We start from the raw sequence: 12613 nt of genomic DNA on the forward strand, positions 1-12613 counted from the left end.
AAAGGTCAGCTGGTTGTCGTTTTGAAGAGATGTGGGGAGTAGTTATAAACCCGGAGGATAATTTGGATCTAACAATGTGACAATCTATATCAATATGTTTTGTCCTTTCATGAAAGACAGGATTAGAAGCAATATGGATGGCAGCTTTATTGTCACAATAAAGAGGTATGGGGAGGGTGATAGGTATATGAAAATCCTGAAGAAGGTTGAAGAGCCATTGAATTTCACAAACTGTAGAGGCCATACTTCTGTATTCTGATTCTGCAGATGATCTACTAACAGTTTGTTGTTTCTTGGATTTCCATGAAATGAGAGAATCTCCAAGAAAGATGCAAAAACCAGTGACAGATTTTCTGGTTTCTGCACAAGCAGCCCAGTCTGCATCTGAATATGCAGTAACTTGAAAGTTGTTATTGCTTGGGAAAAATAATCCAACAGATAAGGTGCCAAGAAGATACTTTACAATATGCAGAGCAGCTTTGTAGTGGAAAGAACAAGGACTTTGCATATATTGACTCAACTGCTGTACAGCAAAGGAAATGTCAGGCCTTGTGAGTGACAAGTAAAGTAATCTACCAAGCAATTTTCTAAAAGGTTCAGGATCAGGAAGTAAATTATCCATATTAGCTGTTAACTTGGTGCCCTGAATGTATGGAGTTTGTGCTGGTTTGGCTGCAGATAAACCAGTGTCTGAGATGATATCAGTGATGAATTTCTGTTGAGAAAGAATCATTCCATGCTGTGATCTAGCAATTTCAATGCCTAAAAAATATTTGGCTTTCCCAAGATCTTTGATAGTGAATCTGGAATGCAAGGATTGTTTGAGATCACAAATAAGACTGAAATTATTTCCTGCAATTAAACAGTCATCAACATAAACTAATAAAGCTAGGAAATTATTTTCAGACCCTTGTGTGAATAAGCAATGGTCATTTGGTGATTGAATAAAGCCCAAAGATAAAAGAAAGGAAGTAAATTCCTTATTCCATTGCCGCCCAGCTTGTTTGAGACCATAGAGGGACTTTAATAATTTGCAAACCTTGCCTTGAGGGACTTTGTGATAGCCTGGTGGGGGTGACATATAGATATCTTCAGTAATTTCACCATGAAGATATGCATTGTTAATATCTAGTTGGTGAATGTGCCATGATTTTGCAGTAGCAATAGATAAGAAGGTTCTGACTGTTACCAATTTAGCAACAGGAGAAAATGTGTCAGTGTAGTCAATTCCAGGGATTTGACTATACCCTTTAGCTACAAGCCTTGCTTTATACCTGTCTATGCTCCCATCAGGATTATGTTTGATTCTGTAGATCCATTTGTTCCCAATTGGTTTTTTTTCTTTTGGCAAATCAGTGATGACCCATGTCTGATTTTGTTCCAGGGCATTAAGTTCAAGTTCCATGGCAGCTACCCACTTACTATCACCTCTGGCTTGACTGTAAGACTTAGGTTCCTGAATATTTGACACTTGAGCAACAAAATTATGGTGAGGTATTGTGGGAGAAAAGGAGAGTAAAGATGTTTGTGTACCTGAGGATGTAGCAGCTGAGGCTATACTGCTGGTATTAGTTGTGGCAACAAAATCATCCAACCATCTTGGCTTTGTATGTTGTCTTGTGCTCCTTCTTATTTGCAAATCAGGTTGAGGAATTTGGTTTGGTTCAAGTGGTTCGGTTGGTGATGGTGAGTCTAGTTCTGGTAAGGTATGTTCTGGTGTAAGGTGCTGTGTAGGGGCTTGAGGTGCTGGTGGAGAAGGTGTATCAGTTTGTAAAGGTTGGGAATAAGAAGAAAGATTATGGTCAGTGATGTATTTTGGCAAGGAAGAGTGGGCAACTGATTCTGGATGATTGTTGGAGAAGGGAAATATATGCTCATGAAAGACAGTATCCCTTGAGTGAAAAAGGGTTTTGGACTCGAGATTATATAATCTATACCCTTTATGTTGGTTTGAGTAGCCAATCAATACTGAAGGAGAAGCTCTCTTTTGAAATTTGGTTTTGTGTGGGGTAACATCTGTGGCATAGCAGAGACAACCTATGGTTTTGAAATAGGAAAGGTCAGGGATTTTATTGTATAAGTTTTGATATGGAGAGGTCCAATGAAGGGGTTCTGAAGGTAATCTATTTGTGATATATGTGGCAGTAAGGAGCAACTCGGACCAGAAATGTGTAGGAAGATGAGATTGAAACATTAAGGACCTGGCTACTTGAACTAAGGTTTTGTGTTTCCTCTCAACTCTTCCATTTTGTTGAGGGGAATACACACAGGATTTTTGGTGAATAATGCCTAAATTTTCAAACAAAGCAATGCAACTGGAATTAATAAATTCACTGCCATTATCAGTTCGGATTGCTTTGACTCTTTTATTGAATTGGGTTTGAACAAAGTTAAAAAATGTGGTTAAGGCTTGGTGAACTTGTGCTTTTGAATGTAACATGAAAGTCCAGGTATATCTTGACATATCATCAACAATTGTGAGCATATAGAAAGCATTTGTAATAGATTTGACCCCATAGGGCCCCCAAATGTCAATGTGTAAAAGATCAAAAGCATGAACTGAAATAGAATTACTTGGAAAAAATGGTAATCTGGACTGTTTTGAAAGAGGACAAACAGGACATATAAAGGATGAAAAATCACATTTAGGTAAATTTGCAATATGCTGATATCTTTTGAAAGACAAATGTCCTAATCTAGAGTGCCATAAGAAAGCTTTGTGGCTGGGACGATCTGGGTCTTTTGTGTGAATTTGATTGTTGCTGGAAAAGGTAAAAGAGTCTTTGGTGAAGTAGTATAGGCCTGCCACAACTATACCAGAAGCAATGGTGACCTCAGTCTGCATATCCTGAAAGAAACAGTAATTTGGAAATAAGTGAGCAGATAAATTGCAGGTACTAGTTAAGGTACTAACACTGATAATGTTACATTTCAAAGAGGGTACATATAGGACATTATGCAATGTAAGCTTAGAGTTTAAAATCACTTTTCCATATTGTGTTACTATTTTAACTGTTCCATCAGGCAGCTTGAGGAATTTGGGTTGTGGTAAGATGTGCAAGGAAACAAAAAAGGTTGAATTATAAGTGAGGTGATCAGTTGCTCCAGAGTCAATAACCCAGTTACCTTTATCATTAAAATCAATACCAGAGATGAGGGAAAGTAGAATGCTACCTGAGAATTGAACAATATTAGCAGCAGCATCAGATGTACCAGGGTTGTGAGAAATGGATTTGCCTGTGACTGCTCTGTTCACTTCTTGCTGAATAAACTGACTGAGATGAGGACTGATTGTGTCATTAATTGTTGCAGGAGCAGTTGGAGCTGGAATGTCAAGTGGTGATTCTGATGCAACAATATTATGAACGGAAGTAAAATTTGCAGTTTGTTGCTTGCCCTTCCTCTTCTGTGGATCAAAATACCAGTCTGGATATCCAATCAACTTGAAGCAGCTTGTTTTTGTATGTCCAGTTCCTTTACAGTGAGTGCAATATCTGTCAGCCTTGTTCTGTGGTTCCCTTGTCTTTTCCCTCTGATTGTTTCTTCGATAAGCTACAGTGGGCTGATTGGTTTGATGAGTGAGCATTATTGCTGTAGAATTTGATGATTCAATGGGCTGGTGATGAATCTCCCTTTGTTTCTCGACACTCAGGATCATGCTGAAGGCTTGACTAACAGGAGGCAATGGATCCATGATAAGGATATTGTTTCTGGTATTATCATACTCATTGTTGAGTCCCATCAAAAATTGCATTAGTTTATCTTTTCTTTCAAGCTGTGAAAAAGAATGAGCAGCTCCACATGTGCATACAGGTAGAGTTCTAATAGAAGACAATTCATCCCATTTTCTTTTGAGACAAGAGTAATATTCATTAACAGATTTGGTACCTTGAACGATATTTGCTAGATCTCTAAGAATTTGGAATTCAAGAGGACCATTAACTTGGCCATAATTATGGGTAACTTCATCCCACAAATCCTTGGCAGTAGGACAGAAAACAAAATTATCAGCTACTTCTTCAGACATGGAATTTAATAGCCAAGATATAACCATACTATCTGTTCTAGCCCAAGTTTCATAATTAACCGCAGTGGGTTCAGGACTAGCAACAGACCCAGTAATAAAACCAAGCTTATTCTTTGCCCTTAAAGCAATCTTAACAGATCTACTCCAAGATAAAAAATTACCAGGATTCAGTTTAATGCTCACTAGAGACTGACCAGGAGCATCGGAGTTGACAAGAGTTAACGGATCAGAATCATTAATTTTACCATTATTTGCAGTGGTATTATCATCCATTTTCAAGATAGAACAGAGAACAATGAAAGATGCAGCAAGAAGGTTTAATGGAAAAGACAAAGGAATAAATAGAAAAGTTTCTGAATCGAACCTGCAGGCTCTGATACCATGAACAGTTTTTGAATTCAAATATTGGAGAAAAAATATTGCTCTGTATTTTATTTCTCAAGTATCAATGTTCAGCTACAGAGTGAATTTATATACAAAAAGAGAATAATCTAGAATTAGCTAAATGTCTAAATCTAATTGGTAGATAAATTCTGTACATTGGATTATATTGCTGAAATAAATGAATGGAAATGATTGAACCAGCAATGATGGACAATGATTGGCTAATGATTAGTTATTGCTGTTAGGCTCTGTTGGGCTGTGCTGTGGTGATTATTGACAGGCTGTAAGGTGGTTGAGTTAGTTATTTAGGTATGGATTATTCTGTACAGGGTCGTACTCTGATGTCAACTCCTTGATTGGGCTGTAAGTCCTTAATGGCGTGAAGATACTTCCAGTGAAGAAGCATGCCACAGAAATCCTTGGTCCATCACGGTTAGCGATTACTTTGTGTTCCACACTTTTAAATTTGTCATTTGATATAATCTGCCACCATAAAGTGAATTATTAGAAAAAAGAAAAGATAAGTGTAATACAAGGACAAAGGTGTTTATCTACCCAATAAAAAACAAACCTTAAGAATGTCTCCCATGTTTATTACCAAGCTTCCAGGAATTGGTTGTACATTAACCCATTGACCGTCCTGAAGGACCTGGAGGCTACAAATTTGACTCTGCAGCAGTAGAGTCACCATTCCAGGATCTGTGTGCTTGCTAGCTCCTAGAGTCAGCTCTGGATCAGGACATGCTGGATAATAGTGGCAGCTAAAGGTGTATTCTTCAGCACAGCCCAGTGATCTTCAGTGGTCTGTTTTTAGGCCAAGTGCCTCTGATAGTAACTCGAACAAAGAGTTCCCCAATTTTTTCATATGTTCAGTGTACTCCAATATTGCCCTTCTATGAGTATGACCCAATCATATAACAGAAACATCCATTGAATTTTTCTTTTCTTTTCTTTTGGAAAAATATTAAAAGAGTTACAGAGGATATTAAAAGGTTGTTCAACTAAATAAACAGAACAATAGAAAAAATGAAATCAAAAGCAGGGTAGTTCAGGTAACTAGTCAGATTATATACCTGCAAGTAGCTGGCAATTCTTCAGGGTCAAGATGATCGGGCATGGAAATGGTCAACGTGTCCCTCCAATTAGCAAATCTCGAACTATATAGATCATAATTGGAGTTGAATCTCACTTTTCTCGTAAGATCCCGAGAGTAGAACTTCTTCTTGACCTCAAGGTCTTGCTCATTAAACAAGCGTACCCCATTAATCATCTCATCAAAAATACCCAGAGGAATTTCATGATTAACCACTTGGAAAAAGCCCCACTTCCCCGATGCAAGCCTTACTTCCTCTATAATCTCCTTACGCCGCTTGTCCTTCTGGATGTCACTTAAATCAATGACTGGAACTGCCATATCAGCCTGCCGGGAGTGCAACTCCTCGGCAAGATCCTCAGGCGGTCGCATAAATATTTAGGGGATACTCAATAGCATCTACGAATCCTTTGACACCAGCATTTGAGTCATCAAACGCTTTCAGCTCTTTCATTCTTTCAGGATCCAGTTTGGCCGAAGGTCCTCCAATTGCTGTCATACCTATTTTCGGTTTCACAATTTTGCAACACAACTGATTGACGAGCACTGACATTAGAAATGCAGCTTAGAGGGCAATCAACCCCTTTAATGGGCCGTTTCATTCTTATAGACTGGACTACCCTCTAATAGGCCCATTATGTGGCACCGCCTAATACAGAATTTATTATAAACAAAAAATTTAGGCTTTGTAAAAAGGGTGGTTCTTATTCACATAAGGCAATCAAACTCAAGTGTTCAAATTGATCATTATGATTTGCTCAACCGTGATGTAGCAGGAGTTGCTTATAGTAGATTAGTTCACAATTAAAAGAGACCAGAGGTAGAGACAAAATTTACTGTGTAATACTTGTGTCGTCTAATACAAAAGAATCAATAACAAGATTCGGACATACAAAAGATCAAGACAGCATCGTATTGCTGTCCTCAGCTTGGTTTAAAAACAAGAAATAAAGGAGAGAGACAATGTTTCCCCAAATTTCACCACTTTGTCTGATTAATAAATGGAGTACTGAGACAAAGTTCAAAGACAACAGGTCAACATAATATATAATACACTCTGCTTGTCCAAGAGTAACGAATGCAGAAAAACTGAGAAATTGTAGACCATGCCTGAAATATATTCATAGTTTGAGATAATGCAATCCAGAATTCCCATCAATTCCTTTTGAGTAGATTTTAGCAACATAATCGCTCATTGTAGTTTCTTTGTATTTTGGGGGATTTTCTTTTGACAGTAACTGCTTGATTGGCCCATACAGTCTAGAGGAAGTAGTTCCTTGCTCCAAATGTGATCTTAAAAAACAAGCAACTGAAATTCTTGGTCCGACATTCTTTGCCAGTACCCTGTGATATACACTCTTGAACTTATCATTGCTTAATATCTGCTCAACAACAAACGAGACCAGATAAGATAATCTTGATCAAATAAACCTTCCAAATTAAAATGCTAGAGAGATAGATCCATTATAGCTTAAGGATTTACTGTAAGTAGTTTTATCGTTTAGGATCAGAAGTAAATAATACGTGCCTGAGACATATCTCCCACATTTACCACTAGAGCTCCGGGAATAGGAGTAACATCAAACCATTTATCATCATGAAGAACTTGAAGGCCACCTAATTGATCTTGCAAAAGTATTGTAAGGAAACCACTGTCAGTATGTTTGCCAACTCCTAATGTCAAGTTTGGTTCAGGGCATGCAGGGTAGTAATGACCAATAAAATAAAGCCCTTCCGCACAACCCAGATCTTGCAAGTGGTTCAGGTTAAGTCCAAGAGCTTCTGATAGCAGTTCGAATAACGTTAATCCTAAATCCATTACTTTGCTCGAGTACTCAATCATTGTATCTCTGTTATAAAGCACACAATTAACGAAATATTATTGATAATTATTGCACATGAGATAAATCCAATTTGTTGAATGCACAAAAGATAAGTAGATCCATTACCTACATACTGCAGGCAATTCTTCAGGATTTGGCGGATTAGGAGCCATTGCACAATATAATGAATCCCTCCAATTAGCTTCCTTGGCTCGATAGAAATCAAAGTTGGTATTATAAAACACCTTTTTCTTTTCATCTCGTGAAAAGAACTGTTTCTTCACCTCTGTGTCTTGTTCATGAAATCTGCGGATGCCATCAAGCATACCATCCAAAAGAGTTTCAGGAATTCCATGATTAATCATTTGAAAGAAACCCCATTTCTCGCAGGCTTCTCCAAGTTTATTTATTACCTGTCTGCGCAAGCTTGCATTTGTATGGATACCTCCCAAGTCTATCATTGGTATGCTGTGCATATCGTTACCTGAAAATGGCTTGTCATTGATCTTGGACGGGTCATGAATGAATATCCTGGGGATTTTAGCTACCCCAGCATCTGCTAGACCCTTCACACCAGCTTTTGTGTCATCAAAAGCCTTTAATTCACTTTTCCTGGCATAAGTGTATTCCATATTTGCTTCAAATTTATCCTGAGGCTTTCTTTCATATGCTGATGGATATTTAAAAATCACTGATGGAGAATGGTGCTATGATGAAGAGGCCTTTCACTCGAGAAAACAATAGAGAAGATAAAGTTAAAACACAAAAGAACAAGAAAGCTACACTCATTTTTGTCCTCAGCTGGATTAGAACGTGCAAGGAGCCGACATTTGGCTCGCGCACTTGTAACAAAACTGATCAAACAACTAGACTTAGAGACTACGGACAAAAATAACAGGTCAGATTTATTTTTTAAATGAGGATAATGTTATTAAAAAAATGAGGAGGAAATAATTTTTAAAAATTTATATTTTCAATAGTTTAATTTATGGTGATTTTTCTTTTTCTAAAGATAATTTATAGTGAACGTATAAACTGACGTTAGACAAATCTAATGCAACCGAATGAGAACAATAACTGATTTTATAAAATTTCACTTAGCTATAGTAATTCATCCAAATAAATAACAGCTGGCACATAAAGAAATGCAGATTTGCGTTCGCTCATTCCATGACCGCGTGTAAATTAAACAACACGTCGCGCATAATGACGGTTCGCTTAAATGGCTTGCTGTCAAATACAATAGAACGAGATGCTCCTGTCATAACGAACGACCGCCAATAGTTTGAACGCCACGTCATATATTTAGAGAATTCTTCAAACGGAGAACACTTTATCCTTCAAAAACAAACCTGCAGAGTGTTCGTTTTAAGGAAGTCTTCTGAATCATACAGGTTAAGTTTACTTACCTTTGCAAGCACCACGACATAAAATTTAAACAAGGCACTAACAACGCAATTACTGGCTAGTATAGTAACATCAAAATCTTCCCAAAATCCAGGCTACATAAGAGCAATTATTGATATGGTTCAAGCTTATACAGGACTTGACAACACTTGTCACTGGACTGTAACAATTCACAGCTTAAAATGCTCTAATGCAGAGATCCCATCAAGCCCTTTAGCATAATAACGTGCCAAATAGTCCTTAAGAGTAGTTTCTTTAAAGACTGGTGGATTTTCTTCTGATAATAACTCCTTAATTGGCCCATATACCCTTGGAACATTCTGGGAAGGACCATGATGTCTACAAAAACAGGCAACTGAAATTCTTGGACCTACAGTTTTCGCTATTACTCTGTGCTGAGAGCTTTTAAAGGTATCATTAGAAATCAACTGCAAAAAGCACAAAATTGAGAGTAAGTAAAAGAAAATTATTCAATTTGACATAAACTAGCTCATTACCTGTAACAGATCTCCAAGGTTTATTACTAGAGCTCCAGGAGTTGGGGTCACATCAACCCATTGATCTTCACAAAGAACTTGGAGGCCACCAATTTGATCTTGTAAAAGCACAGTGAGAAAGCTACTATCAGAATGGCTACTAGTGCCCATTGTCAACTCTGGTTCAGGGCAAGCTGGGTAGTAATGACCCAGAAAGAATAGTCCCTCTGCGCAACCCATTTCGTTAAGGTATTTACGATTGAGCCCCAGCGCTTCTGACAGCAACTCAAACAATGTATGTGCTAATGCTATTACCTTATTCGAGTAATTCATCATTATTTCCCTGCGAAATGCTAACGTTCATCAAACACATGTATGTGAATTGATTCTATAAAGAATTGGCGTTATGTTTATATAAAAGATTTTATCACTTAATTACCTGCATACATGAGGCAATTCTTCTGGTTTTGGTGGACAAGGAGCCATGACACAACTAAGAGTATCTCTCCAATTAGCAGCCGGAGCGCTGTACAGATCAAAATTGGAATTGAAATATATCTTCTTGTTGGCGAAGTCTCTTGAATACAACTCTTTCTTTACTTCGTCGTCTTGCTCGTGGAATTTGCGGATCCCATCAATCATTTCATCCAAAACGCTTACTGGTATGCCATGGTCGACCACCTGAAAGAAACCCCATTTCCTGCATGCATCTCCAACTTTATCAATAATATCAGCTCGTCGAATTAAATCTTTATTATCTACACCTTCCAAGTCTATTATGGGTATACTGTATTTATCAGTTGAATTTGACTTGTCCTTGATCTGTGTTTGATCGTGAATGAATATACGAGGGATTTTTGAAACTCCAGCATCAACAAGCCCCTTCACGCCGGATTTTGTGTCGTCAAAAGCCTTTAGCTGGCTTTTGCGATCATTAGTGGAACCAGAATCAGCTTCGACTGTGACTGAATCTGTAGCCAGCATTCTCGGTTTCTCTATTTCAGAGAACGAAGGAAAAAATAAAACTCAAACTGGAAAGGGCATCAAAAGAAAAAAGGAAGTTGTTATGTGATCCAGATTTGTGGAGTTCCTTTTAGTTTTGACTTTTTGTACTTCCAATGCAGTTCTTTTCAATGGTCACGGCTCTTTTTGAAGGTAATTAGCTATTTAATCCTGTATTTTGATCGAATTTACTGTTATATCCCCTCTGTTTGATAAAATTATTGATAAGACCACCGTTTCTTTTTGATAAAAATTAAATCATCCATATTAATTATTCTTAAAATTAATCAAACATTTAATTAAATTAAATAGAATTTTATTGAAAGATTAAAGGTTGATATTTTAATTTTCTTTATATTAAGATTTAATCAATGACAAATAGGAGATTGATTGTCATATTTGTTCACAAAGAAACATATTAAATAAAAGTAAAATAGCAAAATTCAAATATTATTCACTCCTAAAAAGAGGGAATGACAATAGATTTGGACAAATAAAAAAACTAAGTATGAAAAAAATTAGAAGAGAAAAGGAGTATAATTTTAGATATTGGTGTTGGCATTGGATAATGGAGAGACCACCGATGTCTCAAATTCTCTTCTTTGGTCAATTAAACCGATGAGGGTGAGTGTGTGAGACGCTGAGAAGCTTCATAATGAAGCTGGGGCCGCCTGAATAAGACCAAAGTTAAAAAACTGAAAAGGTTTGCGAGCCCTTCTTTCTACCATATTCTCATTTCTATGATTCAGAGCTTGAAATGGAGAAGAGGAGAAGTCCCATCAAGGCCTTTTCCATTTGAGTAGAGAACATATTCAGTCACAGTGGTTTCTCTATACTTGGGAGGATTCTCTTCTGATAATAACTCCTTAATAGGTCCATAAAGTCTTTATTTTGGCAGAACAGATGTGCTGAAAAAACAAGCCACAGATATTCTTGGCCCAATATGGTTTCCAACAACCCTATGCTCCACACTTATAAACTTATCATTTGATATCAGCTGAAAATTAATCAAACACAGCAAAAGTTAACGGCAAATAGTTAATTAAAAGCACGGGCTCAAAAAATTTTAAAGCTTGCCTGTAGAAGGTCTCCAATGTTAACAACGAGAGCTCCTGGTGTAGGAGGGACATCAACCCAATGATTCTGATGGAGAACCTGGAGACCACCAATATGATCTTGAAGAAGCACTGTAAAGAAATCATTATCAGTATGTTTGCTCGTGCCTATGGTTAATTCCGGCTGGGGACATGCCGGATAGTAATGGCATAACACAGCAAGTCCTTCAGCACAATCCATGTATTTCAAATGGTTTGGATTCAAACCAAGAGCCTCTGATAGTAATTCTAGCAGTAAATTTCCCAATTTTGTAACTTTTTTGCAGTACTCCTTTAATATATCCCTACAAAAAAAAGAAAATTGCATCAACAAAAAAGAAAACAGTATTTATTAAGATTTTGAGGTACCTGCACACTTCTGGAAGCTCTTCTGGTTTAGGGGGATGAGGAGCCATGAGAAAGAAAATAGTATCTCTCCAGTTAGCTGCCTTTGCAGTATACAAATCGAAATTACTGTTATACACAACTTTTTTAGTATAATCACGAGTATAGAAATCCTTTTTCAGTTCAATATCTTGCTCGTAAAATCTACGAATACCATCTTTCATTTCCTCCAGAACGTTGACAGAAATCCCATGATTGATTACTTGAAAAAATCCCCAACTCTCTGAGGCAGTTCGGACTTGATCAACCACCTGCTTTCGTCGGATTAAATCTTTATCTAGGGTTTGCAGGTCGATGATAGGAAAACTGAAATTCTTGGCATTATCAACAGGTGAGGTATCAGGTGGTTGATGAAAAAAGGGAGGGATTTTGGTAATTCCTGCATCAACGAGTCCTTTAACGCCTGCTTTTGTATCATCGAATGCTTTTAGTTCACTTGTTAGGGAATTATCCATTTTCTTTAGCCAGTAAGGAAAGCGAACACGAATGTTGGCACAGAAGTAAATATAAAGAAGACTGGGATATTTTTAATAAATTAAATAAAAATCTAAATCCAGACTAGTAATATATTTATGTGCAAGTTGTGTAAACTGTTTCTGGATTTTGTGAGGAAATAGTATGCAAGTGGATAAGGGAATCCATCAAGATGAAAGACATCTTCTTGGTTAGATGAGGTCTGAGAGTTCGAACTCCTTTAGAGCATTTTACCTCTTATCTAAAACGAGCAGAATTTAGTTTAGTAGACTTCGAAGACATATGTGATTAAAATTATAATATAAAAAGACCAAAATGAAAATAATTTTATTTTTTTATACATGCAAAACCAAGTCCGGGCCCATATCATACTATCCAGCTTCAACGAATTGACCAGCAGTAATAGGGCCCATCTCGGGTTACATAAT

At 37.2% G+C, this 12613-nt stretch overlaps 3 protein-coding genes and 1 pseudogene across 4 annotated transcripts; all 4 read right to left on the reverse strand.

Annotated features, from left to right (window-relative positions):
* Positions 1-4432: 4432 nt before the first annotated feature.
* Positions 4433-6057, reverse strand: LOC149495102 (1-aminocyclopropane-1-carboxylate oxidase homolog 1-like; annotated as a pseudogene). The gene is made up of 3 exons (XR_016321744.1): positions 5485-6057; positions 4983-5304; positions 4433-4894 (listed from the first exon to the last, which is right to left on the reverse strand). The product of XR_016321744.1 is annotated as a 1-aminocyclopropane-1-carboxylate oxidase homolog 1-like (transcript).
* Positions 6058-6325: 268 nt separating this feature from the next.
* LOC149495103 (1-aminocyclopropane-1-carboxylate oxidase homolog 1-like) lies at positions 6326-8171 on the reverse strand. The gene is made up of 3 exons (XM_089724029.1): positions 7454-8171; positions 7033-7354; positions 6326-6886 (listed from the first exon to the last, which is right to left on the reverse strand). Exons 1-3 carry the CDS (start codon positions 7957-7959, stop codon positions 6626-6628), a joined length of 1089 nt encoding a protein of 362 aa, XP_089580155.1. The 5' UTR covers positions 7960-8171; the 3' UTR covers positions 6326-6625.
* A 221-nt stretch (positions 8172-8392) lies between these two features.
* LOC105632113 (1-aminocyclopropane-1-carboxylate oxidase homolog 1) lies at positions 8393-10450 on the reverse strand. The gene is made up of 3 exons (XM_012214413.4): positions 9650-10450; positions 9232-9553; positions 8393-9162 (listed from the first exon to the last, which is right to left on the reverse strand). The coding sequence occupies exons 1-3, from the start codon at positions 10192-10194 to the stop codon at positions 8905-8907; spliced, it is 1125 nt and encodes a 374-aa protein (XP_012069803.1). The 5' UTR covers positions 10195-10450; the 3' UTR covers positions 8393-8904.
* Positions 10451-10646: 196 nt separating this feature from the next.
* Positions 10647-12440, reverse strand: LOC105632231 (1-aminocyclopropane-1-carboxylate oxidase homolog 1). Its single transcript, XM_020678554.3, has 3 exons — positions 11676-12440; positions 11290-11611; positions 10647-11209 (listed from the first exon to the last, which is right to left on the reverse strand). The coding sequence occupies exons 1-3, from the start codon at positions 12164-12166 to the stop codon at positions 11099-11101; spliced, it is 924 nt and encodes a 307-aa protein (XP_020534213.1). The 5' UTR covers positions 12167-12440; the 3' UTR covers positions 10647-11098.
* Between the last annotated feature and the right edge of the window lie 173 nt (positions 12441-12613).

This window comes from Jatropha curcas, chromosome 7, assembly GCF_041381405.1.
Source record: "Jatropha curcas cultivar XTBG-Jc1 chromosome 7, XTBG_Jcur_1.0, whole genome shotgun sequence".
Taxonomy (NCBI): Eukaryota; Viridiplantae; Streptophyta; class Magnoliopsida; order Malpighiales; family Euphorbiaceae; genus Jatropha; species Jatropha curcas.

Coding starts and splice junctions, on each gene's coding strand:
- LOC149495103 (XM_089724029.1), bottom strand. CDS start 7,959: ATGGAATACACTTATGCCAGGAAAAGTGAATTAAAGGCTTTTGATGAC. Junction 7,355..7,453: donor GAATTGCCTGCAGTATGTAG/GTAATGGATCTA, acceptor GCTTTATAACAG/AGATACAATGATTGAGTACT. Junction 6,887..7,032: donor ATGTGGGAGATATGTCTCAG/GCACGTATTATT, acceptor GTTGTTGAGCAG/ATATTAAGCAATGATAAGTT.
- LOC105632113 (XM_012214413.4), bottom strand. CDS start 10,194: ATGCTGGCTACAGATTCAGTCACAGTCGAAGCTGATTCTGGTTCCACT. Junction 9,554..9,649: donor GAATTGCCTCATGTATGCAG/GTAATTAAGTGA, acceptor AGCATTTCGCAG/GGAAATAATGATGAATTACT. Junction 9,163..9,231: donor ACCTTGGAGATCTGTTACAG/GTAATGAGCTAG, acceptor TGCTTTTTGCAG/TTGATTTCTAATGATACCTT.
- LOC105632231 (XM_020678554.3), bottom strand. CDS start 12,166: ATGGATAATTCCCTAACAAGTGAACTAAAAGCATTCGATGATACAAAA. Junction 11,612..11,675: donor GAGCTTCCAGAAGTGTGCAG/GTACCTCAAAAT, acceptor TTTTTTTTGTAG/GGATATATTAAAGGAGTACT. Junction 11,210..11,289: donor ACATTGGAGACCTTCTACAG/GCAAGCTTTAAA, acceptor ATTAATTTTCAG/CTGATATCAAATGATAAGTT.